Below are 26,223 nucleotides of genomic sequence, written 5' to 3' on the forward strand. Positions count from 1 at the left end.
TCACTCAGAAGAAAGTGTGGGATTGTAATGCTATTCAGAATGGAGATAAAGTAAGTTACCAGGTCTGTTGATGCATGCAGTACCATCTTGAAATTAAGCCATATAGGTGGTATACGGGAACAGATTGTGTATTAATAGTGTTTTTAATAAACTATCTGTGCACTTTTAAAACTCTCAGTGCTTTGTTTTAAATGTCAGGACTTTGAGAATTCTACCAATAAGGCATGGAGCTACTTTGAGCTTGTTAATGGTGTAAAAATGGTGATTTATTTGCCTGAGTAACTCTATGCCCCCATAGCTACTGTAACAGTATGTAAATCACTTGGCCTTGGCTATAGAAGTAACCCAGTAAAGTACACTGCTACAGTAAAATGATTCACTTCTGAGCAAAGAGACAAGTTTCCAAAACAATTAATTTATTTTCCACACAAAATAGAAATCTCATTCACATTTATTTTTACTTTCATTAAAACATTGGTACCAAATCAAGAATATAGTTACTCAATTAAAACACAGGGCTCTTTATGCAACTGAACACCACTGCATAAATCCACACATCCAAGGGGCCTAGAGATAAACAGGTAGACGAGAGAGAAAGGGAAATTGAACACCCAAAAATCTGATTAGTCACACGTGTTTATAAATACCAACAAAAGATCTCACAGCTTAAAACCTCACACTTTAAAAAGTGACAAAAGTATTTCCCTAATTGTTACTCTTAGGTCCAACCAGGCTTCCAAGAACCACTAGCAAAAGTGTTATGATGGCAGTGACTTAATACAGCCCATAAAGTCTCTAGTTTAGTCTACTGAGCGAAACATTATACAAAATAATATTAATCAAAAGAAACAAAACAGAAACAAACAAACCAATATACTCAAAATAAACCAAAACGATCTCAAAACAAATCAAAATAAAACAGAATAATTACAAAACAGCAGCTAGCTAGAGGTCAGTCCTACAAAAAGAATGAAATTGAAAACTGTTAAGAGACTTACAATATCACTTACAATATCTTGAACAAAACAAGAACTTGTTTTTACCTTAAAACCCGAATGGCTAGGCCTACCGTACATACAATCAAGGCAATAGTCAGGAACTGATCCTAATAAAACAAACAGTCATTAAACACAAAAGATAAGAAATACTAACACATTAGCTTTTAATCAAGTACTTAAAAAAAGTAATCATTACCTTAAAAGCATGAACAGCATTGGCTTTAAACAGGAGCTTCCAGCAGCAGCTAGAGGGGCAAATCAAAATGGAGAGCAAGGGTGCATGTGTTGTCTGCTTTAAGGAGGCCAAAGGGGCTAAATAACAGGGCCTAAACCAATCAGAGCATGGAAGAAACCATTTTGCTAATTAGCCACTACATGAAGGGGGGAAAACAGCAACAATAAGCCTAACCAGGAAGAGACAAAATGGCCGCTCCAGGAAGTGGAACACAGCAAAAAAGCAAAATAAAGGTCCATGCCATCACACTACCATTGTAAGCCCATTGGGAGCATCAGCTAAAGGCGATGTATTTCTGAAAGCTAGGGGTCAATTGAAGAAGGACTATTTAAATTTAAAAAGCTGATTTTCTTCCTATAAGTAAGGTCAAACACATGTAACATGGATTTTTCTTTAAACGTGAAAAATGCTGGCAGTAATAGAGACTGAGCAATTGTCACAGTTTAATGGTGTGTGACCTGGCTTGTGTGTTTCAGGGTGAATCCGGAGAGCTTGGTCCAAAAGGAAGTCAGGTACTGAGCTGCTCAGCGGAGGGTGGCGGCCTGTGACATTTATTTTCCTTCCGTCTGACTGAATCTGTGTTTGTAAAGGAGAGAGTTTAGTCTGCAAGTCAGCATTTAGCTCACTTAGCTCTTCTCTCAGCTTCTGACTAAGAGAGAATAACTTCATACACTACATTCACTAGTGCATCTCAAAAATGTTACTTTATTTCCGTAATTCAGTTCCAAATGTGAAACTCATATATTATATAGATGTATTAAACACAGAGTGATCTAGTTTAAGCGTTTATTTATTTTATTGTTGATGATTATGGCTTACAGCCAATGAAAACCCAAACATCAGTGTCTCAGCAAATTAGAATATTATATAAGACCAATTGGTACTTTTGGCAGTGTGGGCAGTGTGCCAAGTCCTGCTGGAAAATGAAATTCACATCTCTATAAAAGTCATTAGTAAGATTTTCTGGTGAAATGCTGCACTGACTTTAGACTTGATAATAAAACACAGTGGATCAACACCAGCAGATGACATGTCTCTCCAAACCATCACTGATCATCAGTAAATGTTACATTTCATTTGTAAATGAAGGGAGCAGAGTCTGGAGGAAGAGTGGAGAGACACACAGTCCAAACTGCTTGAGGTCTAGTGTGAAGTTTCCACCAATCAGTGATGGTTTGTTTGCAGAGACATGTCATCTGCTGGTGTTGATCCACTGTGTTTTATTATCAAGTCTAAAGTCAGTGCAGTTTTGTTTTCCCACAAAATCTTACAGCACTTCATGCTTCCCTCTGCTACTGACAACTTTTATGGAGATGAGGATTTCATTTTCCAGCAGGACTTGGCACACTGCCCACACTGCCAAAAGTACCAATTGGTCTTATATAATATTTAAATTTTCTGAGAAACTGATTTTTGGGTTTTTCATTGGTTGTAAGCCATAATCATCAACAATAGCAACAATTTGCATTTGAACTAAATTACTAAAATAAACTTATGCTTCTCTCTGCTGACAACTTTTATGGAGATGAGAATTTCATTTTCCAGCAGGACTTGGCACACTGCCCACAAAATGTTCTGAGACACTGATTTTTGGGTTTTAATTGGCTGTAAGCCATAATGCATTACACATCCATGTAATATGAGACTTCCACATTGATTCACACTGAATTGCTGAAATAAAGTAACTTTTGTATGATATTTAAATTGTATGAGATGCACTAGTATATATAGTATATTGGGAGGTTTTGGGACAATTGCTTATTCTTTGTTTCTTCTGAAATCAAGGGTATTTACAAAGGGTTTATGCTGCTTTTATTGGAGTAACTGTGTTTCTACTGTCCAGGAGTACAGTAGACGTTCTACTAGATTTAAGTGGAGCATTGCTGTGGGGATTTGATTGCATCCAGAGCTGAGACAAAAGCTGATTAAGTGAGGTTAAAATACCCCACTTTAGCCCAGGTCTAGCTTGTTAAACTGCTCTCCAGCCAGTCCTATTCTTTTGGCAGTACTCCTCTACATTATCTAGTAAAGCTGTATGAGTGTGTGCACTTGCAAATGTGTATCAGCAATGGGTGCAACTTACAGCAAATAAGCTGAATGCAGCATTTATTGGAAGGGGTGTCTCCAAATATATGGCCATACGGCATGTAGAGTATTTACTGTTTCTCTGAAATAATGTTTTTCCATCACAGACAGAAACTTATTGTCACCTTTTTAACCACAGACTGCACACATATGAACACACACACACACACACACACACACACACACACACACACAGCTGTCAAGTTAGATGGACCCCTGATTTTCGCTAGCTCTGTCTCTGTCATGGTTACACATATAAACACATGAAAACATTAGCCAGCTAGCGCATATATAGTATAGCAGGCAGTCGTGGCTATTGTTAGCCTCACACACACACACACACACACACACACTCACACACAGACGTTCTGTTAACCGTTCATACTGGTTGTCATGTACTGTACACAACAGCATGTGCTAAGTGTTACTACTTTAGCTCTGTGACATTTGACTGGCTAACAAGATTTTTTTCTCTGTTTTAGGGAGAGAAAGGCATTGATGGATCTCCTGGGGTTCCTGGAGCACCTGTACGTAACTTACTTTTCTTATTTAAAGTATTCCCATTCATTACTATGTAGGTCGAAGTACAAGGGGTTGGACAATGAAACTGAAACAGGAGAGTTGAGGTGGACATTGAATTCTGTCGTGATTTGATCAGCCGTGGTTTTATGTTTTCTCGATACAATCCGGGTTAGCACCCGAACATCCCTTTCAGACAGCTTCCTCTTACAGCGTCCACAGTTAATCCTGTTGGATGTGGTTGGTCCTTCTTGGTGGTATGCTGACATTACCCTGGATACCGTGGCTCTTGATACATCACAAAGACTTGCTGTCTTGGTCACAGATGCGCCAACAAGACGTGCACCAACAATTTGTCCTCTTTTGAACTCTGGTCTGTCACCCGTAATGTTGTGTGCATTGCAATATTCTGAGCAGAACTGTGCTCTTACCCTGCTAATTGAACCTTCACACTCTTACAGCTCTTACTGGTGCAATGTGCAATTAATGAAGATTGGCCACCAGGCTGCTCCAATTTAGTCATAAAACCTCTCAAACTAAATTGACAGGTGTTTCAGTTTCATTGTCAAACCCCTGTATATTGTAGATATAGGGTTTAAAATACTTCTGTAGACGTTGAAGAAGTATCAACTCAAGCTTTTTACTTGTTAAGTAAAAGTGTTTAAAAAAGTACTAGTTACTAGTTAAGTACTTAAAGTATAAAAGCCCCCCATATCCAAAACACATTTTTCTAAAAGCCAATGTTTGTTAATTATGTGACCATAATGTTCTTTTATTAAAATGTTAATGTTGATAATATAATTTGGGATTTTGCACTAGGCTGTTACCTAGTGTTTTAGCTGCATATATGCTGATTGTAAATGAATGTATTTTAGTAGAATGCAAATATATTAAAGCTATTAAAGCTTAGTTGGACTGGAGTTTGTCTGGAGTTCTCTTGAGTTCTCTCTCTGCACGGATCATCTTCATACTAGAATACATACGTCTGCTATGTTCTTGATGGAGTGGCAGGGGGGGAGGGGGGGTTGATGTGCAGATGTGATGGATCACAGTATAAACCAATAGGCAGTCGGAATGTTAAATATGTTTATACTTCTCTACATCCAATCACAATCAGATTCACTCTATCTGGATGGAGAGATTTATCTGGTTAGGGGTTTTATTGAACGATGAGAAGCCGGAATGAAAACAATGTTATCCAAGGCAATTAATTTTCTTCACTATATAATAGCTTAACGCCAAAGTAGTTCACTACACAGTGAACAACAGGGCACAGTTTTAGACACGGCTCTTGTGTGTACATGTATATCGTGTCTACATGGATGTGTTGACTTGTTTTTTTTTCTCTTTGCAGGGTGAGCCTGGTCTCAGAGGGAGTAAAGGAGAGGTGTGTGTTTTGGTGCTACATGATGCACACACATTTTTGCAGCAGCATTTCCTGCTGATTCATAAACTAGAAAATAAGTGGGACTTTCAGTTTCCAGCAGCTGAGGGCCCACTTTAAGTGGTATGTGTATGAGTTTCGCGATTCTATGCCATGACCACAAACGTTGTAGCTGACAGATTAAAAGATTAAAGAACTGTGGTGAACAACTCAACTAAGATCGTGCTATTGATTTGAAATTAAATGTAACTGCATTGTCCAGCAGTACCATGAACACATTAACAGGCAGAGCATGGATAGATAAGTATTTAGATAAGGTGCACTTAAAATCCTTTAATTTTCCCAAAAACCATCAGTGCATTTTATAATTTGGTGCTCCTTATGTATGAATTTTACCAGTAAGGTTTTAAGGAGCAGTAAATATACTCCACTGAAGTACAAAGTTATACAGGAGTTTTAGTTTAGTTCTCTGGCAGTATTAGCATTAGCATTTAACCATGCTCAGTGGTAAGTATTATTGGCCCGGCTAGCACTGCTGGAGCAGCATTAGCATTGCCTCTAGTGGTTGGCCACTAATGCTAACGCTCCAGCTTCAGTGGAAATCTGGAAATCTAAACTCGGAAGTGCTTAACTCACATAAATTAACAGTTTTAGAAAGAGAAATCTGTGTGGACTAACATCCAGTGCTCGTTTGACTTTAAAATAATTTTTTTTTTATTAATTACAGTTTTGTTCATTATAGCTTAGCTTAGCTTTACTTAGCTTAGCTTCAAAGGTCCAACGGCAAGATCTGCTGAATTAGAAGGAAAACACCACTGCTCCTTTACTAGTGTAAAATGCACCTTATTATACGGTGTGCCTTAATATATAAAAACAGACCAGAAAATAGGCGTTTATTGATAGTGCCCAGACTGTAAAAAAAGATGGACGTCGTGTCGCCGTTCCCATTCATTCAATGAAAATGAAGCCAAAATCTTCCTCCATGTTGGCGATCCTGACACCCAATTCTGCGCAGTAGAGACCAGAGGAGGTAGAAAGACTGTGGAGAGACTGCCTACTCATTTAAATAACCCCGCCCCTGAGGGCTGCGTCGCGGTCACAGGCTGCAGAGCGGAGCGGAGCTGACTGTCTGTTATTGGTCTCGCCCATAACCAGCACTTTTACAATAACCACAACTTTTTTGAACAGAGCTGAATAACGTTTTAAAAACAAATTCTGTGGGTATATAAAATTTGACAGTATAAGCAGAGGCTACACTAGCTGTTGCATTTAAATAATGGAGGTAGAATTACAGTATATTAGAAAAAAAGTTGTCTGTTTTGCCATTGAAACCTATGGGGATGGGTGGAGTTACACGGCTTTCTGAAACCGAACAGCAGGGGGCGCCCGACCTGTGGTGGCTTCACTTTTGAGAGACAATGCTCTGTCCAGCTATACACAGTCTATGATAGTGCCCATTATAATACAGTGCAAAAAAAACTGTATTATGGCTTCAGTAACTCCTTCTCTCTGTCTTTCTCAGCGTGGTGTATCCGGAGATCCAGGAACCAATGGAGTTAATGGGAAAATGGGAGAAATGGGGCCGATGGGACCAGTAGGACCAAGAGGCACCCCAGGTCAGGATGGAATGCCAGGACAACCGGGGGTCCCAGGGTACCCAGGAAAACCAGTGAGTGATCTTTTCGAGAAATTCACATTCACATAAATTCTTTAGGCTCCTAAACTCATCCAAAATTTTTAGATATTGTCACCAAGAATAAGGGGTTTAAACCAAGGTCTTATGATTCACAGCGAAACCTCCTAACTGACTGAGATACCTAGTAAAGGTAGTTAATAAGACCCGAATACAGAGTAGACAAGACTGCGAGTAGATTACCGGTAAGTCAAACTGGAAATAATGTGGGGTTTTTGGTGGGGAAAAAACGAAGGATTCCAGGGAGGAAGCTGGCTTTCCCAGGAAAAAGAAGAAATGGACAAATTAAACAAAATTGCTGCGCCAACAAAAATATAAAAACATTCAGATTGTAAATAAGTTATTTTACTGCAGGAAAAAGGGTTTTGTATCACCTACACCTGTAGCCAATATATTAAGACATTTTAAGGGGTTAATCTGATCTATTAGCCAGATAACACTTAATTACCACAGCTATGAACAAACTCTGTCTCTGTGTTCAGCGTTTACTTCTCGTTTACTACGTGTACATCTGCACTGCACGTTCTATTAAAAACAATGTGTTTGAAAGCGCAACGGCTAATTTCAGCTTTCTGTGTTAAAGCAGCTTCACACTGCAGAGAAATACTGAAATAATGCTGGAACACAGAATGTTCTTGCTATATTTACTTTCTTGCTTTCGGAACAGAGAGCTCTGACCCTTTAGAGGAGAAAATATGCTCGTGTGGTTTATTGGTGTGCATTTTGGTGCGTTTAGGTATGTGCCTGTGTAAAACCACACAAAACAGAGGGAGAAACGCTCCAAATAAACAAACTCATCAACTGATCAAACCATAGAAACCAATTACAGGTGTGAAAACGTTTTTAAGCTGAATTTCTCCATGGGAAAAATGAATAGGCTTTTCAAAAACTTGCCGTTATCACATTCTTTGTTAAATAATTTTTTTTAGAACTATATGCAGGACATGTAGAGCCCGCGTCAAGACCAGGATATGTAGAGCCCAGGTCAAGACAAAGACCAAGGCCAGGACATGTAGAGCCCAGGTCAAGACCAGGACATGTAGAGCCCAGGTCAAGACCCAGACATGTAGAGCCCAGGTTATGACCAAGACCAGGGCATGTAGAGCCCAGGTTAAGACCAAGAACAGGACATGTAGAGCCCAGGTCAAGACAAAGTACAAGACCAGGACATGTAGAGCCCAGGTCAAGACTAGGAACAGGACATGTAGAGCCCAGGTCAAGACTAGGAACAGGACATGTAGAGCCCAGGTCAAGACAAAGTACAAGTCCAGGACATGTAGAGCCCAGGTCAAAACAAAGACCAAGACCAGGACATGTAGAGCCCCGGTCAATACCAGGACATTTAGAGCCCAGGCCAAGACCCAGACATGTAGAGCCCAGGTTATGACCAAGACCAGGGCATGTAGAGCCCAGGTTAAGACCAAGAACAGGACATGTAGAGCCCGGGTCAAGACCAGGACAGGTAGAGCCCAGGTTAAGACCAGGAGATGTAGAGCCCAGGTCAAGACAAAGTACAAGACCAGGACATGTAGAGCCCAGGTTAAGACAAAGAACAAGACCAGGACATGTAGAGCCCAGGTTAAGACCAAGACCAGGACATGTAGAGCCCAGGTTAAGACCAAGACCAGGACATGTAGAGCCCAGGTTAAGACCAATAACAGGACATGTAGAGCCCAGGTAGACCCCAGGACATGTGGAGCCCAGGTTAAGACCAATACCAGGACATGTAGAGCCCAGGTAGACCCCAGGACATGTGGAGTCCAGGTTAAGACCAAGACCAGGGCATGTAGAGCCCAGGTTAAGTACAGGACATGTAGAGCCAAGGTTAAGACCAAGACCAGGACATGTGGAGCCCAAGTTAAAACCAAGGCCAGGGCATGTAGAGCCCAGGTTAAGACCAGGACATGTAGAGCCCAGGTCAAGACCAGGACATGTAGAGCCCAGGTCAAGACCAGGACATGTAGAGCCCAGGTCAAGACCAGGACATGTAGAGCCCAGGTTAACACCAGGACATGAAGAGCCCAGGTCAAGACCAGGACATGTAGAGCCGAGTTCAATACCAGGACATGTAGAGCCCAGGTCAATACCAAGACATGTAGAGCACAGGTCAAGACCAAGACCAGGATATGTCAACCCCAGGTTAAGACCAAGATTAGGACATGTAGAGCCCATGTCAAGACCAGTACCAGGACATGTAGAGCACAGGTTAAGACCAAGACCAGGACATGTAGAGCCCAGGTTAAGACCAAGACCAGGGCATGTAGAGCCCAGGTCATGACCAAGACATGTAGAGCCCAGGTCAAGACCAAGACATGTAGAGCCCAGGTTAAGACCAAGACCAGAACATATCAAGTCCAGGTCCAAAACTCTATATGTTTTATTTTGTGTACATTATCTCCTGAACAGCAATGGATCCGTCTGAATTCTGAGATCTTTTAAGAGTCATAATTAGTCTAATGCTACAAATAAGCTAATGCAACTAAACACTGAACTACATGCAACCACAGTGATTTACCTATTAAATCTGTTTGTATCTCTGTGTGTTTTAGGGAAAGCCACCTTCAGAGGAGCACCTGATGAAGATTTGCGCTACAGTGCTGCAGAGTATGTTCCCTGTTTAACTTTGTTTTCCCAGTTAAACTGACACAATACCAAGTATTGTCTTATATCAAACTTTTTTGTGAATGCTTTTATGATGTAAACCTTGGCTAGACATACATTTGGCCAGTCCGTTCTGCTGTAACGAGGCCTGTATGACTGTATGGGAATGTTACCGGCTGTGGTCATGTTGCAAGAGAGACCAAAAACAATTCACCAGCTAACTGACGCAAAGGCTCAGGGCCACACACACACACACAGATAGCGGCTTAAGCGACTTTACCCAATATGTTAACGTGCACAATCACACAATTACACAGTGACTCACAGTCAAATGACCAAACATAGGGTCAGTTCTATGCAGTTAGTACTGGCTTAAAGAAGAACTCCGGTGTAAAATGGACTTTTGGTGCAGTAAAACATGATAAAGAGTACTATCCTTTGTTGAATAGCCCACCCCTGCTCTCCTGCAGCTTTCTGAAATCCAGTAATGCTGTAATTTTTGTCCAGCACTCATTACAATGGCACTTGGGGGCATATTTTGCCCCTGAAGATAAATTATTTTTACACCATTATCCAGGCTCAAAATTGCTCCACAATTCATTGGTAAAATCTGGAGAGTCTTGACATTTAAAACGAAGCAAAAACCTTTGTTTAGTGTAACCTACAGGGGTTGGACAATGAAACTGAAACACCTGGTTTTAGACCACAATAATTTATTGTGGTGACGGACAGCTCTGGTGGAAACAGGAGAGTTGAGATGCACATTGAATTCTGCGTGATTTGATCAGCTGTGGTTTTATGTTTTTTGGATACAATCCTGGTTAGCACCCGAACATCCCTTTCAGACAGATTCCTCTTGCATCCAACATCTTTATTCTGTTGGATGTGGTTGGTCCTTCTTGGTGGTATGCTGACATTACCCTGGATACTGTGGCTCTTGATACATCAAAAAGACTTGCTGTCTTGGTCTTAAATTTATCTTCAGGGGCAAGTTGATTCCCCGAAGCGCTCGTTGTAAAGAGTGCTGCACGAAAAGCACAACATTACTGGATTTCAGAAAGCTGTGGGAGAGCAGGGGTGGGCTATTTAACAAAGGTTAGTACTCTTTATCATGTTTTACTACACCCAAAAGTCAATTTCACAACGGAATTCACCTTTAAGCCAGTACTAACTGCATAGAACTGACCCTATGTTTGGTCACTTGGCTGTGAGTCACTCTGTACTTGTGTGATTGTGCACGTTACCATATTGGGTAAAGTCGCTTAAGCCGCTATCTGTATGTGTGTGTGTGTGTGTGTTTGTGTGTGTGTGTGGCACTGTGCCTTTGCGTCAGTTAGCTGTCCGCTGGAAACATCTGGAGAGGTGGGAGAAGCAGCAAAGCTTTCAGTTCTTCAATTTTGAAAAAAACACATAAAATCTGCTTAACGGACAGTTGCCCAATCCTTGCTCTCAGACTATTTTTGATATCCGTGACGACTTAGCCGGGATTACATCCTTCCCATCCAACATCTTTATTCCCAAACACAGCACAAACATTTAAAGGCCTATAATAGACTTGCCTAGAGGAATTATTTTCATACACACACTCGGTTAATGAAAGTAAAACCCACAATGGTCACAGAAATGACCTGAAACTGACAAAAGTAATAATAATGAAATATTCTACGAGAATGAACACATGAAAAAACGACATTGATTTTGAACAGTGGTTCAACAGAATTATATTAAAAAGTAAACTCATTAAACAGGCCTGGACAGAAATAATTGTACCCCTGAAAATATTATGGTGTGCCGAGTACAATGAAATCTTAAGACTATTAAGAGATTCTAGAGAGAAATGTGCTGCCCAGTGTCAGAAAGCTTGGTCTCAGTCGCAGGTCATGGGTCTTGCAACAGGACAATGACCTAAAACACACAGCTATAAACATCCAAGAATGGCTAAGAGGAAAACACTGGACTATTCTAAATGGCCTTTTTTCCTATTGATCTAAATTCTACTGAGCATTTTTGTAAGGAGCTGAAACTGGAAAAGGCACCTTAAAACCTCCTGAGACAACTGGAGCAGTTTACTCATGAGGAGTGGGCCAAAATATTAAGCTAAGGGCACCATCATTTCTGTCCAGGACTGTTTAATGAGTTTGCTTTTTAAAATAATTCAGTTGAAGCATGGCTGAAAAGCAATGTCTTACTTTAATTTGTTCAATTTCATAGCATTTGTATTGATTATTTATTTAATCATTATTTATTCCTCAGCGTAGCACTGTCGGACAGCATTAGCCGCTAACCACGGTTAGTGCAAGTGGTTAGCGGCTAATGCTAATGCTGCTGCACCCAATCTTAGTGGAAATCTGGAAAGCAAAGCAGCTAAACAGTTTTCAGGAGAGAAATCTGTGTAGTTTAACATTCAGCGCTCATTTGAAATTAAAAGTCTAATGTTTTTTTAAGAATTACAGTTTTGTTTACTTAACTTAGCGTAGCTTTACAGATCTCACCATTAGAAGGAAAACATGGCGACACTACTGTTCCTTACTAGTGTCGCATAATGCGCCTTATAATCCGGTGCACCCTATGTATGAAAACAGACCAGAAAATAGATGTTTTATGATAGTAAACGGTATGCGGTAATGGTATGGCCATCAAGTGGGCATTAGGTATTATTAAGTGGAAAAAAGTGGAAAATCTTAATGTATTAATCAAAAATTCTTCCACCCCAACAGATCAACTGCCCCAGCTCCTCCAGGTGATGTCACCCAGCAGTTGCCAACACTGCGAGAGGGTTCAGGGACCCCGAGGTGAACCGGGCCCACCTGGACCTCAAGGCCCGGCAGGACCCGCAGGTTATCCTGGTAGACCTGGGTCTCAGGGATACCCAGGAACACCGGGAAATAGGGGACCTGCTGGCATGAAAGGTAAGACCAAAAAATCTTAACCATACATATTTTAATATCCCATTGGGGTCTAAATGAAGAAAGGAAGCATCTTTGGTCTGTATGCACTATATATATATTTTTTTTGTACAATTGAATGATCCCTTTATTACAGGTGATGTTGGACCAATGGGCATGAAAGGGGCCAAAGGGCAAGCAGACATTGGGTTACCAGGTCCACCTGGGCCACAAGGTATCATATTTTTGCATTTCTGAATCAACTAGTGAAATAACACTGTAGTGAGCTACACTGTACAGTGCTGTTATGTTTAAATTTTTGTGAACATCGCTAATGAATGGATTAATCTACTTTGTGTTGAACCATTGCTGACACATATGTGCAAATGCACATACAAAGCTTGTCTAGTGCCTTGTACATACAAAGCTTGTCTTGTCTAGAGAAGTACTTCCAAAAGAATAGGACTCTCTGGAGCAAATAAATTAAAATGAACCTTTGGCATTTTTTTATGTCACGCCCTTCTGTAAAGCATCCCTGAAAACTCAACGGTGGAGAAGTGGAACTAAGTTCTTTGGAATGATTGTGCTCCATGCAATACTCTGGGATTGGGTGTTTTAGGCCCAATCCCATTTCACCACATAATTCTTATTAGGCTGAAGGGGTAGGTTATGGGAAGTATTAGGGCTACATGACCCTTTAAACTGAGATTTTTCAGATGCACACTTCAAACAGAGGGCTATGAGAATCATCGGCAAGATAATAAAAAATTAGACACGCAAATTAGAGTATTTTCCTTTTTACAAATTACAATAAGCACTATATTACCTTTGTTTAATGTTAAGTTTTATTGTGTTATGGGTATTGTCTATATAAAGCATACAAAAGCTTGCTTGTACTTAATCTCAGTAGCTAGCTAACTAGCTAAGTTTTCCATTCCACCTTAAATGATGAACCAGATGGCAGAGGCTGCAGCATTTAAGGTGAAACGGAAAAAAAAAACATCTAATAAAAGCTAATTTCAGTTCCTTATCACAGATGAATTAAGGACTCGACATTAATACCGTAATTATTGCTGCACCACCTGCTGACCCCTTTACGATAAAGCCATAAATTTAACTACCGTATTTTTCTAACTACAAGGAGCACCAGATTATAAGGCGCACTATCAATGAACGTATATATTTTCTGGTCTATTTTCATACAAAAGTTGCATTAAGCAACACTAGTAGTCTTTTTTTAAAGTAACTAAAATCCTCACAATCATTCAAATCCTCACAGCAATGCTTCACAATCTAGCAAGAAAGCCTTTCCTAGACAGTAGAGACTCTCCTAGTTATTCTCCTGGTCCAATTTTTTATTTATTTTTTTCTCCACAGGTATGCAGGGTCCTCGGGGAGACGACGGAGAGGGGTATCCTGGACCCCAGGGGCCTGCCGGAAAACCAGGTTCACCTGGCATCCCAGGAAAACGGGGGCCTCCAGGAGCCACAGGAGTTTGTGACCCATCTTCCTGTTATCCAGCATATGGCCACCAAGGAAACCCCTTCAGTAAAGGGCCCAACTTTTAGCAACCTGCTGCCTCTTTGGCCTTCTTTATTCCATATCCATCTGACTGAGGATGGCTTAAGAGGCCTACAACCACTTGTGGTGCTCTGTATTGACTCTGGATTAACTCTATATTGACTCTGGATTGACTTTCATTGGGCCACTGGCCTTTAACCTCTTTGTTCTTGACCCCTGACCGAGGTCAAACTGATTGAAAGATTGACACGTGTATTAATTGTTTTGTTTCGTTTAACTGATATTAACCAAACTGAAAGTTTGAAAGTGGTTTATTACTTGAGCTACATGTACTACTTCTCGTTCTTATCTACAAAGATAATAATTATCACCTGATATAGCAGATATTCTTGCTTTTTGGCAGCCTTTAACATCCCAATAGTATGTGCAGTGTGCAGTGCAGTGCATGAGAGCACGCTTAACTTACCCTGTGTTCACGCTGGCAGGTGACAGAGCAACAAGCGACCAGTCATTTCCTATGGAAGTTTGCGATTTGTTGCCACGATTTAGTGATAAGTGTCAAAAGACACAGCAACAGGGTGTCTGATGGTGACTAATGTGACGAATCGAGTTGAGATTTTTTTGAGACTTTAAGCAAATGAATTTTGACTCAGTGAAGCATTATTTTACAACTTTTTCCACTTTTTAACCAACCGTAATAGACATGGTAGTCTGACGTTACCAGGCTTTGCTTTTGGAACATTTGGTTCTCAACAGCATTTCGCTCCTATTCTCAACAGAGTGGTTCCAAGCATGAAATATGTTTTAGTGTTTTATATGATGCATCTTTGCATGTATACAGGAATAATTTAAAGAAAATGAACTATGGAAGAGAGTACATCATATTTAGGTAGTCAGAGTGGCATATTTCTTGTAGAGATGATGTTCGTTTGTGACATAGCTGCAAGGAACAGCCAGAAAACGACAATAGCAGATGTGTCTTACACATGGAAGGAGGTTTGACTTCATGGATAAAGACACTATGCAACGAATACGGTGACTGGTCATTAAAAAAAACAAGAAGTGTGCGGACGCCTTAAGACCTTGAAAATATGGCCTGCGAACCAAAAGTTCGAATCCCGTGTCATGCTGCTTTACCATCGGCAGCCGGAGTCCGAGAGAGCACAGTTGGCCATAGTTTCTCTGGGTGGGTAGGTGGCACTCTCATCCTTCATTATTCCCACTGCAATGCTGGTAAGAAAGTGGAGGATATTTAGGTAGTCTGAGGGGCATAGTTCTTGAAGAGAGTTTGTTTGGCTTGGGTGACCAATGTGACCAAACTGCTAAAAACAGCCAGAAAATGACATCAGCAGCCAGAGTCCGAGAGAGCACAGTTGGCCATGCTTTCTCTAGGAGAATAGGTGGCTCTCTCTGTTGGCTGTTGTATCAGTGCTAAGGACCTGATGCTTTTCTTCAAGCACTGGCTGCAGATTGAAAAAAGTGGCAGTGGTTTAGTTTACATGTATCACAGGAGGCATGTGCTTGTACTGACTTGTACTGGCGGTGTCAGGAGCATAGCTAGTGATGCTGCTTTACCATCAGCAGCCGGAGTCAGAGAGAGCACAGTTGCCCAATCCTTTTTTTTGTATTCCATTTACAAGCAGCGCGGAATTTTTGCCACAATGAAACATAATCGTTGTCCAATCAGAAGCCACTACGGAATTTGGGGCGGGGCTGAAAAAAACAGTCAGAAGAGCACTGAAATGTGCTTTGAACCAGAGAAAATGTATTTTGCGACAGGATATAAGAGAAAATAAACTCTCTAATTCTATAAATTAAGGTTAGTACAGTTACAGATAAATACATGCTTTTTAGAGTTGAGTAGATTTTAACAAAGACTCTGGGAGTTTTTACTTTGGCCTTTTTTCCAGACACGGTTGCGCTTTCTCCAGGGTTTCCAGAGTACCGATCTCCGCTTGGGTGTCTGGGGTTTACTGGTGCTTTGGGTGGTGTGTGTTTGGTGTATTTAGTTATTTTTTTTATTGTGCTGCTTCCCCTTAGTTTTCCCAGAGTTTTACTTCCCCAGAGTATTGAGTATTGTATATTTCTCAGCCCTGCCACAAATTCAGTAGTGGGTTCTGATTGGACAGTGATTACATTTCATTGTAGCACAAATTCCACGCTGCTCCTAGACGAAATGTAATCCTGTGCATTGTGATTTGCTTTTGAACATTCGCTGCACAGTCACACAGTGGAATACAATGCAGATTGCATTTCTAACACAAATTCAGTTTGCTTTTAAAAATGTAAATTGTTGTGTATTGTTTTTCCATAAATAGACTCAAGTGCAGTGAAATATAAAATGTAATAGTGGTTTTGCATTTCATTTTGGCATGTATTCTGCATGTTAGTGAGAAAAAGCAAAAAAAGTCCTGATACAGCTAAATCATGGATATTGTTGGTGTCTTGGTGGGTTGGTCATGCCGCTTAATAGCTAATAGCTTGATGCTAGATTAGCCAGCATACTAACCAGACAATAAGCTGGAACTGCTACAAGCCCACATGCCCCAACTTGAGAAGCCATGATCCCTCCTACAGGTGACAAAGTTCAGTGGAACAACAAAAGCAACTTGTCGCGTGCCAGTGGGAACGCAGGGTTGGTTTTAAGTGGTTTCGGCAGAAAAACAGGATGAAAGTAAAGCGTCGGTGAAGGTTAATTTCATTTTGAGTCATTTGCCCGCAGACCAACATCTTGTCTGCCCACAATAACAGTTGTTTTATTGTCAAATTAGTGCTCTCAGAAGACAAAAGGTCTTTATCAACTGCATTTTATCGTAAATAGACATGCATTTGCACTGCCTCTGAAAAAAAATAAATAAATAAAAACACTACCTCTGTACTAGTACTAGTAGTGAAGAACGTCTATTAGCAAGACTCTATTAGTAGTACTCTATTGAGTGGCTTCTGAGACGACCTGCGCTCAGGATGTCCCTCTGGTTTATGAAAACGTGTGGTTTTGAACACACATATATGGTGTACTGTGCTTTAAAGCCCTTGTTTCCTTGTTTTGTGTTTGTGGACTACTAAATATGATTCATTTGAATGTTTGAACACTTCTCTGGAAGCCTCCTCACCCACCTCAGCCGTGTGGTTAAACCTTTCTATAAGTCACCCTCATGTGTTCAAACTGGACGGATCAGCAGCCCGCTTTCTATTTATTGCCTTGTCTTGATGCATGGTCTCTTGTGATTGCCATGAATGTTTTATTTTATTTTAAGAATTTCTATGTTCATTGATGCTCATTTCTGTATCTTTTTTTTCATTGATGTACTCACTGTGTTGTTTACAATTCAACTGAAACCATTTAAAGGTAACTGATGAAATAAACACTTCCATTTTTATTTTGTAAGACATAAAAAACCTGTTTCGTACATTTACTTTGAACCCAAGATGCAAAATGTCATGTTATATCTGGTCAACTTAATTTCATTTGTTACAGTCATATGAAAAAGTTTGGGCATCGGTCAACAATACAGCGCACTTTGCACAAGGAGAAGCTGTATGGGAGAGTGCTGCGAAAGAAGCCATTTCTGCAAGAAACTGTATTGTTGACCGATGCACAGTGACACCATCTGCAGCAAGATGATGCTGCAGCTCTTTGGAGGTGGTCTGTGGATTGTTCATGACTGTTCTCACCATTCTTCTTCTCTGCCTTTCTGATATTTTTCTTGGCCGGCCACTTCTGGGCTTAACAAGAACTGTCCCTGTGCTCTTCCATTTCCTCACTATGTTCCTCACAGTGGAAACTGACAGGTTAAATCTCTGAGACAACTTTTTGTATCCTTCCCCTGAACAACTATGTTGAACAATCTTTGTTTTTAGATCATTTGAGAGTTGTTTTGATGAGCCCATGATGCCACTCTTCAGAGGAGATTCAAATAGGAGAACAACTTGCAATTGGCCACCTTAAATACCTTTTCTCATGATTGGATACACCTGGCTATGAAGTTCAAAGCTCAATGAGGTTACCAAACCAATTTTGTGCTTCAGTAAGTCAGTAAAAAGTAGTTAGGAGTATTCAAATCAATAAAATGATAAGGGTGCCCATACTTTTGCACCGGTCAAATTTTGGTTTAATACATATTGCACATTTTCTGATAGTACAATAAACCTCATTTCAATCCTGAAATATTACTGTGTCCATCAGTTATTAGATATATCAAACTGAAATGGCTGTTTGGGCAAACACCCAAATATTTAGAACTAAAAATGATTAAGATTAATAGGGGTGCCCAAACTTTTTCATGTGACTGTAATATAGGACATTCCTGCTTTTTTTTTAGCATGGAATGCTCATTAAAGTTTATATTGGGCCTGAAACATCCAGTCGACTCTTTCAAGCCGGTGCACCCCTTGTGAAAAAGTTATTTAAATATAATTATAATGTACTTGAACTATATGCGGAGTAATTAAAGTATACTTTTTCTCATTATACTTACATTTTTACTTTGATTGGCTGTGCTTATTTTGTACTGGTGATGTACTTAATAAAAATATGTTTAGAATTATTTTATGAATAATTATTCTAGGAGTCTATATTTCTGCAATAAAACTGTACTTAAGTCAAATTTGATAGCAAAACATTCATTTTGTGTTGGCAAATTAAAACTGTGATTATACTTAAAATTATACTTTAAAAAGTTTACTTTAGCTAGTTTAGTGTAGGTAAAATAACTTTAACTGTTAATGTTTCAGCAATGAGATATCTTGCTTTGGTTTTTACCAGTTTATATACACTCCTCAAAATGAATGTGATGTTAAATCTATATTTTAATCACACCTTTAATATATTTTTAATATTCATTTGAACAGCTCACACAAATACACTTAAATTGTATTAAATAGTGGTGCAAATAACATATGACTAGTATACTTAGTATAAATGTATTGCAAATGTATCCTTTTGATTTACAAACAAGTAGTAATTAAGTACAAATTAGTGGTTCCAAAATAATTGCAGACCAATTTCAGCATAATTTAAGTATACTTTTTTCACAGGGGCCCGACCCGGCCCATACCATAAAGCAAATGCTTGTACTTTCTGATTTCTGCCCCAAAAGGTTTTCATTATCTGTCAATTTAACCAGGCCAGGCCAGTGCTTCATGATTATAACAGTCTAACTTCTGCAGCTTTATTTTACAATCACAGTGTATTCTTGTTACTTTGCTATATTGTGATTATCATGGCATAGCCTTATATAAAATAAAAAATTGCATTAAAAAACGTAGGCCTACATATCAGACCATTTTCTTGAACCTTGAGTTCGGGTAGAGAATATAAACTCTAATGCTGATATCAGCTAGTGTTAAATAAGGGTTCTCAATCATGTTCTCCTAATTACCAGTTAATGTAAACTATTTAAAATCATATAATTATTTAGTTTTTTTCTACCTTTCTACATTACTAGGTCTAAACTGTTCATGTCCCAATTGTTTTAGTGGGTTGTAGAGCTTAAATTCTTAAAATAAATGGATGTATAATATAACAAATAAATCCCAGTTGAGTTGACCAGACAGGACAGAGAAATCTTTATTGTTTTTGTATATTTCTGATTTGGAGTGAATTTGTCTTTAATACCGTTCTGTACTGTAATTATAGTCTTTAAGTAGTATTTCTTTTTTTTCACTCTTCACAATCGTTTCTACATCTGGCAAATGGGAATAGAAAGACGATTTTAGGGTTTCCAGTAAAGTTGGTTACAGTTCCTCTTTCTGGCGGTGCGCAGGCAGCACTACTTGTCGAGGTGTTAGTCTTTTCTGTCAGTCTGAAGAAAGCCACACAGAGTTTCAGAGCTTGGCTTTCCGTTGGTCTCTTTGCACCTCGCTAAGAAGAAAGAGTCTTCGGTTTGCGCTGTGTCGACTTCAGACCACGGGCTCTGCAGACATGAAGAAACCACAATTTTCTCTGAACCTTAACTTTGGCTTTTTTGTTTTTTTCCTCCTTTTTGCTGGAAATTTTCAAACTTGTGAAGCCATGGACTTGGATTATGTGAATAATTTTTTTGACGAGTACAACAGCACTGAGGATAACAATGAAGACTACGTCAAAGATAGACCGGTGACTCTGTGTGAGAAGTCTGATGTGAATCGTTTCGGTGCCAAGTTCCTCCCCGTGTTCTACTTCTTCAACTTCTTGCTGAGTCTGCTGGGCAACGGCCTGGTTCTGTGCATCATCTACAAGTTTGAAAAGCTCAGCACCGTCACCAACATCTTCCTGTTGAACCTGGTCATCTCTGACCTGCTGTTCGCATCCAGCTTGCCTTTCTGGGCCGTCTACCACAGTTCCCAATGGATATTCGGTCCCGTCCTCTGCAAACTAGTGGGCAGCCTGTATTCGATCGGCTTCTCCAGCTCCATCTTGTTCCTCACCCTCATGACCTTCGATCGCTACCTGGCCGTGGTCCACGCCATCACGGCGGCCCAGAGCCGGCGGAGAGTGTACGCCGTTGCCTCGTCTGGAGCCGTCTGGCTCATCAGCATCCTGGCAAGCATCAAAGACATGGTCCTTTATGGCATGAGGGACAGCAAGACGGATGGCCTTCTGTGCGAGGAGACCGGCTATGGTCAGAAAACCATGCTTAAATGGCAGCTGTTGGGCTACTACCAGCAGTTCGGTGTATTTTTCCTGCTGCCCCTAATGATGGTCTTCTACTGCTACGGACGCATCACTGTCCGCATCGTCTCCACACGCATGAGGGAGAAGTGCAGGGCTGTCAAGCTTATCTTCGTCATAATCTTCACCTTCTTCATCTGCTGGACGCCCTACAACCTGGTCATCCTCCTGAAGGCAATCCGCTTGACCTCGGAGGACAACAGCTGCTCCAACAGCTTGGACTACGCCTTGTACGTCACGCGGAACTTCGCCTACCTGTACTGCTGCATCAGCCCGATCTTCTACACCTTTGTTGGGAAGAAGTTCCAGAACCACTTCCTCAGACTTCTGGCCAGGCACGTGCCATGCTTGAAGATAACCATCCTGTCCTCCCAGAGCAGCAGGACCACATCCTTCAAGAGCCCGAATACTGACTACTAAAACTGGGGAGACTCTAAAGTTGGGAGGAACTATCTTTATCTGCTTTGCTTTGCCAGCAAAGAGTGTTGAATGCTGATATTGATCAGCATTGCTTTTTTCACCTACTGGTGCTTGAGAACATGAACAAATATTGCATATAAAAATGATTGATTTGTTGCGCAGGGTTGGAATGTCCACTCTAACTAAGCCTTCAGAGAAGAACATTGCGACAGACATTGCTGCCATTCAGTGCTCTTGCCATTTAATGCTCAAAAAAAGATGTGAGAAGGTTAGAAGGGAAAAGGTAAAGCTGTATTCTTCTAAAGTTCATTTGATTCAAACTTCTAAGAGAAACCTATCTGTTATCTATTTTCTTAAAACCGCATATTTTTTTTACAATGTGTGTGTGTGTTTCGCAAGTGCTACGAAACCTGTGTCATTTTCATGTGTGTTTCACAAATACTGTGAAACTGCTTGAGTGGAAGCTGAGTCAAAAAAAAGGAGCGTAGGAGGAAGTTGGGTAACACAGTGTTAAATCCTTATACTTGTGTATGTTTTATGTTTTTGTGGTTGCCACATACTGCCAGAACTGCAGCTTCAGCATGTTGAGAGTGATGGTGCAGAAGGACACCGTTGATCAGCCATAACATTAGCACCACAGACAGTGAAATGTAAAGTGAAAAAGGTTGCTTGTCTAAAGTGGCATCTGAAATATCACAAGATTTATTTTAATCCAGTGTTGCATTCATTTAATAATTTTTCACCAAGATCTTGCAGCAGCATTGATGATGGTAGAGTCTGACCACTGCACAAAGCCTCTCTTCTCCATCCAGCACATCCCAAAGATTCTCAGTGAGATTAAGATCTGAACTCTGTGGTGAACTCTCTCTCAATCCATGTGTGAAAATGATGATCTCATGCTCCCTGAACCCTGAACTCTTTCACAATTCCAGCACAAAAATCCATTGATCCAGGAATAACCTGGTCTATATGCAGTATATTCAGGTATTGAGGTCAGCTGACCTCATTCTTTCAGCACATACTGTTGCTGAACCTAAACCTGCAGACCAACTGCAGCATCAATCAACCCCATATTTACTAACTTAAATCCAGGTGGAGACTTTGTTTTTGGCCAGGCACTGTATTAGACAGGAAGCGAAGGGTAAGACTTAAAAGAGTTTAGTGATAAAAGCATGAAAAAGGGTCAAATTTACTTGATAAGAGCCAATTTATGATGGATAAATTTGTCTGATTGAGGCAGAAACAGTAGAACTGCAACAATTAGTCGACAAAATCAACTTTTTGATACAATCTGATTGTAAGGGCTGCTCACTCACTTAGTTCACTTAAATACAGTACATAGTATGTTATAGAAACTTTGGTATGTTATGTCAAATTAGTAAAAGTGGTACAACATGCACTAGAACAGGAATTGTGCTCATAGGAGACAGTAATTCAGAAAGGTGGTGGAAACAGATTTATTGACTTAAATTGACTTAAATGTAAATTTCAGTCAATATTTTGGAGGTATTTGGAGGTTATTATCTTATTTTTAGAGAATATTATCAGGCACTGTGTTAAAGTCTGTCAGAAAGTCAGAAATGACTGCATGCACTTTGTGCTAAATAACATGCATTCTGTCAGAAAAAGTATGTTAGCAGTAAGTTAGATTAAGTTCAGAGCATTCACACCTATATTTTATTCTTTTTAAAACTATTATTTTTATATTCAAGGTGTTTTTGTAGATTTTCTGCAGATTTATTAAGAGTGGTTGTAAACCTGCTTACTGGCACGCCTAAAACCATTGAACCGCATCCGCTGGAGACCTTTTTTTCTGTGGTTTAAAGCAATCGCATGAGCTGAACTTTAAAATCTGTTAACCACAGAACTCTGAGGCCTAATTAACCTACTGACTCCTGCAGTGCTGGATGTTTCCTTTAGAGAAGCCTATTTCTGCAGTCATGTTGACATCCAGTGGGGGGAATAAGGTGAATTAATGACAAATTAAAACAGTTTTGCATCTGTATTTGCAGCTAGTAAATAATAGCTACTTTTGCTCATTTGTACTTGAGTCCAGAATTAATGTGTCTATACTTCTTTTTATGTATTTTTATAGAACAGGCTAACTCTTTTGTTTTTATATACTTTTTGTTACTAATTCTTTGTCATTATCTTTTAATTCTCATTGTTATGTACAAAAAAAGGATTGGGACACCCACTCACTGTTTCTTCTGAAAATAAGAGGATTAAAATTTGTTGGAGTAACTGTCTCTACTTTCCAGAGATATAATCTTTCTATTATCATACTTTTTGCACTATAAGGCACACTTAAAATCCTTATTTTTTCCAAAAATCATCAGTGTGTCTTATGTATGAATTTTACCAGTCAGGTAATAAGGTTATACAGGAGTTTCAGTTTAGTTCTGTTATTGGCCTGTAGCCTGCTGCTAACCCCAGCTAGCACTGCTGGAGCAGCATTAACATTAACGTAGACTGCCAGTTTACCGCGTTAAAACAAGCAGCGTGGGACGAACCGCTAGCTAATATCACCCTGGCTTACCGGAACACTCAGGGTTTCCTCAGTGTAGCGCTGTTGGGCTGCATTAGCCGCTAATCGCTAGCACTAGCTGTTAGCTGGCTAATGCTAATTCTTCAGCCTTAGTGCTGGAGAAATGTAGGTGTCTAAGCTTACTGTAAACAAATGGAAGCACTTTAATCACCCAAATAAACAGTTTTCAGGAGAGGAATAAGTGTAAATATAAACATCCAGAGCTCGTTTGACTTTGAAAGAAAGTGTTTTTTTAAGAATTACAGTTTTGTTTACTTAGCTTAGCTTAGCCTTACTTAACTTAGTTAAGCTACCCCACCACCAACACTTAGCGGTGAGACCTGCTGAATTAGAAGGAAAACATGGCAACACCCCTGTTCCTTACTAGTGTCACATAATGCGCCTTATATTCTGGTGAGCCAATAGAACAGAAAATACATTTTTATTCTTATCCGATTATATGGTAAAAGATTTAGAAAAAGTTCTGTAAGGAGTATTTGATTGTATTCAGTGACAAAAGAAAAAGCATTACTGAGGTCAGGATGTTAAAGAATCATGCCAAAAGCATTGAAACACTTTTCTTAATGTTAGTGCATCAATGAGGGCAGCTTAAGTGTGTTTTCTTTCCTTTTATGATTTTTTTTTTTACGTTGTAAATTATATATCAAAGATTATATTATATACAGGAATGCATGTGAAATTATTTTGTAAACAAAAAGTGTTAAACAAACCTGAATATATTTTATACTTTAGATTCTTCTAAATGAAGGTAGAGTCACCTGGAATAGTTTTCTCAACGTCTTGAAAGAAGGAGTTCCTGGAGGTGCTGAACAATAGTTGCTGCTTTTCCTTCACGCTGTGAAGCTCCAGCTCAATCCCAATTAAATCACCTCAAATCACCATCTCAGTTCATCAGGTTAAGGTCTGGGGACTGTGGAGGTCAAACATTATTTTTACTGTTTTATAAATATATATATATATATATATATATATATATATATATATATATATATATACATACATTACAAAACTTACAAAACCAATTTTCTGACAAGCTAAAATGGAACTGTTGATACACTGATATGAGTCCAGTGCAAATTTGGGGTTATTCAGTCGTTTTTTTGTTAAATTCTCATTTCTCAGAAAATGTTAAGTTCTCCATTTCTCTACTGCACCGTTTAAATTCAGCCTGCAGTTAAATTAGAAACATTAGAGGCTTTTTTTTACCCATTTAAAATTTAACAATGGTTATAGTGTAGTAGTATTAGTACAAATACATATGTATATATATATATACTGCTTCGTATCTACATTGTGAACAAATTGAAATTTCAGTCTTTTTAATTATATTTAATGCGATGTTAATAATAAGCAAATGGAAAACACCAATGTTTATGTGACTGCATGATGTTGATACACTAATATAAGGGTCCAGTGCAAATTTGGGGTTATTCAGTCGTTTTTTTGTTAAATTTATAATTCCCCATTTCTCTACTGCACCTTTTCATTACAGCCTGCAGTTAAATTAGTAAAATCTGTAAGCTAACTTGGCAGTTTTAAGACATTTTAGGAAACATTAGAGGCTTTTTTTACCCATTTAAAACTTAACAATTGTTGTAGTGTATTAGTATTAGTACAAATACAAGTATTTATTGTAAATATATATGTATACTGTTTTAGTGTATCTGCATTGTGAACAAATTATAATTTAAGTCTTTTTAAGACTTTTTAATGAGACGTTCATAATAACCAATTGGCAAAAAGCTCACAACAAGAATGTTTATGTGATTTAACAGTTTTGCACAAACAAAAAACAAACAAACAAAAATGTCGATACACCAATATTAGGGCCCAGTGCAAATTTGGGGTTATTCAGTCATTTTTTGTTAAATTTACAATTCCCCATTTCTCTACTGCATGTTTTCAATACAGCCTGCAGTTAAATAAGTAAAACCAGTAAGCTAACTTGGCATTTTCAACACATTTAAGGAAACATTAAAGTCTTATTTGTGGCTAAACTATTTTTTAAGTCCATTTAAGACTTCCTAATGAGGTCTTATACCAAAAATATTCTAAAAATACAATAAAAAAGTAAAACTACAAAAGTCACCGTGTTAGCATATGCTACATATTAACCCCTATCTATACTAACCAGCTAGTTAGCTTGCTAGTTAAGTATTAGCATTTACCTCAGAATCTGAAACAGTTTCTGAGACGCTTTCTTTTCAACTCCGGTGATTATTTCACACAGGAAAGGTTATTTATTTGAGTTTAGTACGGGTTTAGGGTTTAGTTACTGTACCTGACTCTGGGGTTTAGTAAATATGACGAAAATGAAGAAACTGTGTAGAAATCTTCAGTGTTGTGGAAGCCTGTAGCCTGTAGCAGCTACCGGCAGCTAGATGTCGCTCACGAGCAGCTTTTTCCTTCATGTATTCTGTAAACGAGAAAAATAATAAATAAATGTTTTTTTGCAATAATATTAATAAATAAATCTCAGTTCAAATACTATTTTCACAAAATAGTATATAATTATATTATTATCAATAAACATTAAAGATCTATTGATATGTGTTTTAATTAAAAAAATAATAATAATAAATAAAAACATATCAATAGATTTTTAATATTTATTGATAATTATATAAATACTGTTATAATGACATAATATTACAACAATAACAATAAGGATAAGCAAGTGTT

The 26,223-nt window shown here is 39.0% G+C and overlaps 2 protein-coding genes across 2 annotated transcripts in view; both read left to right on the forward strand.

The window, feature by feature from the left end:
• si:ch211-106n13.3 (vWFA and Collagen domain-containing protein) overlaps window positions 1-17,338 on the forward strand; it is a 78,178-nt gene extending 60,840 nt beyond the window's left edge. Inside the window, exons 25-32 of the mRNA XM_049476620.1 lie at window positions 1,710-1,745; window positions 3,801-3,845; window positions 5,192-5,224; window positions 6,744-6,890; window positions 9,464-9,518; window positions 12,233-12,424; window positions 12,558-12,635; window positions 13,778-17,338. Coding sequence (XP_049332577.1) covers window positions 1,710-1,745; window positions 3,801-3,845; window positions 5,192-5,224; window positions 6,744-6,890; window positions 9,464-9,518; window positions 12,233-12,424; window positions 12,558-12,635; window positions 13,778-13,968 — 777 coding nt within the window. The 3' untranslated portion in view covers window positions 13,969-17,338. The remainder of the gene's footprint in view (window positions 1-1,709; window positions 1,746-3,800; window positions 3,846-5,191; window positions 5,225-6,743; window positions 6,891-9,463; window positions 9,519-12,232; window positions 12,425-12,557; window positions 12,636-13,777) is intronic.
• A 2,366-nt stretch (window positions 17,339-19,704) lies between these two features.
• On the forward strand, window positions 19,705-23,242 carry ccr12a (chemokine (C-C motif) receptor 12a). Its single transcript, XM_015604413.3, has one exon. It carries the CDS (start codon window positions 19,845-19,847, stop codon window positions 20,991-20,993), a length of 1,149 nt encoding a protein of 382 aa, XP_015459899.2. The 5' UTR covers window positions 19,705-19,844; the 3' UTR covers window positions 20,994-23,242.
• Window positions 23,243-26,223: the final 2,981 nt, after the last annotated feature.

This window comes from Astyanax mexicanus, chromosome 4 (genome assembly GCF_023375975.1).
Source record: "Astyanax mexicanus isolate ESR-SI-001 chromosome 4, AstMex3_surface, whole genome shotgun sequence".
Classification (NCBI taxonomy): Eukaryota; Metazoa; Chordata; class Actinopteri; order Characiformes; family Acestrorhamphidae; genus Astyanax; species Astyanax mexicanus.

Bases quoted from the DNA above. Each gene is read 5' to 3' on its own strand.
- ccr12a (XM_015604413.3), top strand. From the start codon at position 19,845: ATGAAGAAACCACAATTTTCTCTGAACCTTAACTTTGGCTTTTTTGTT.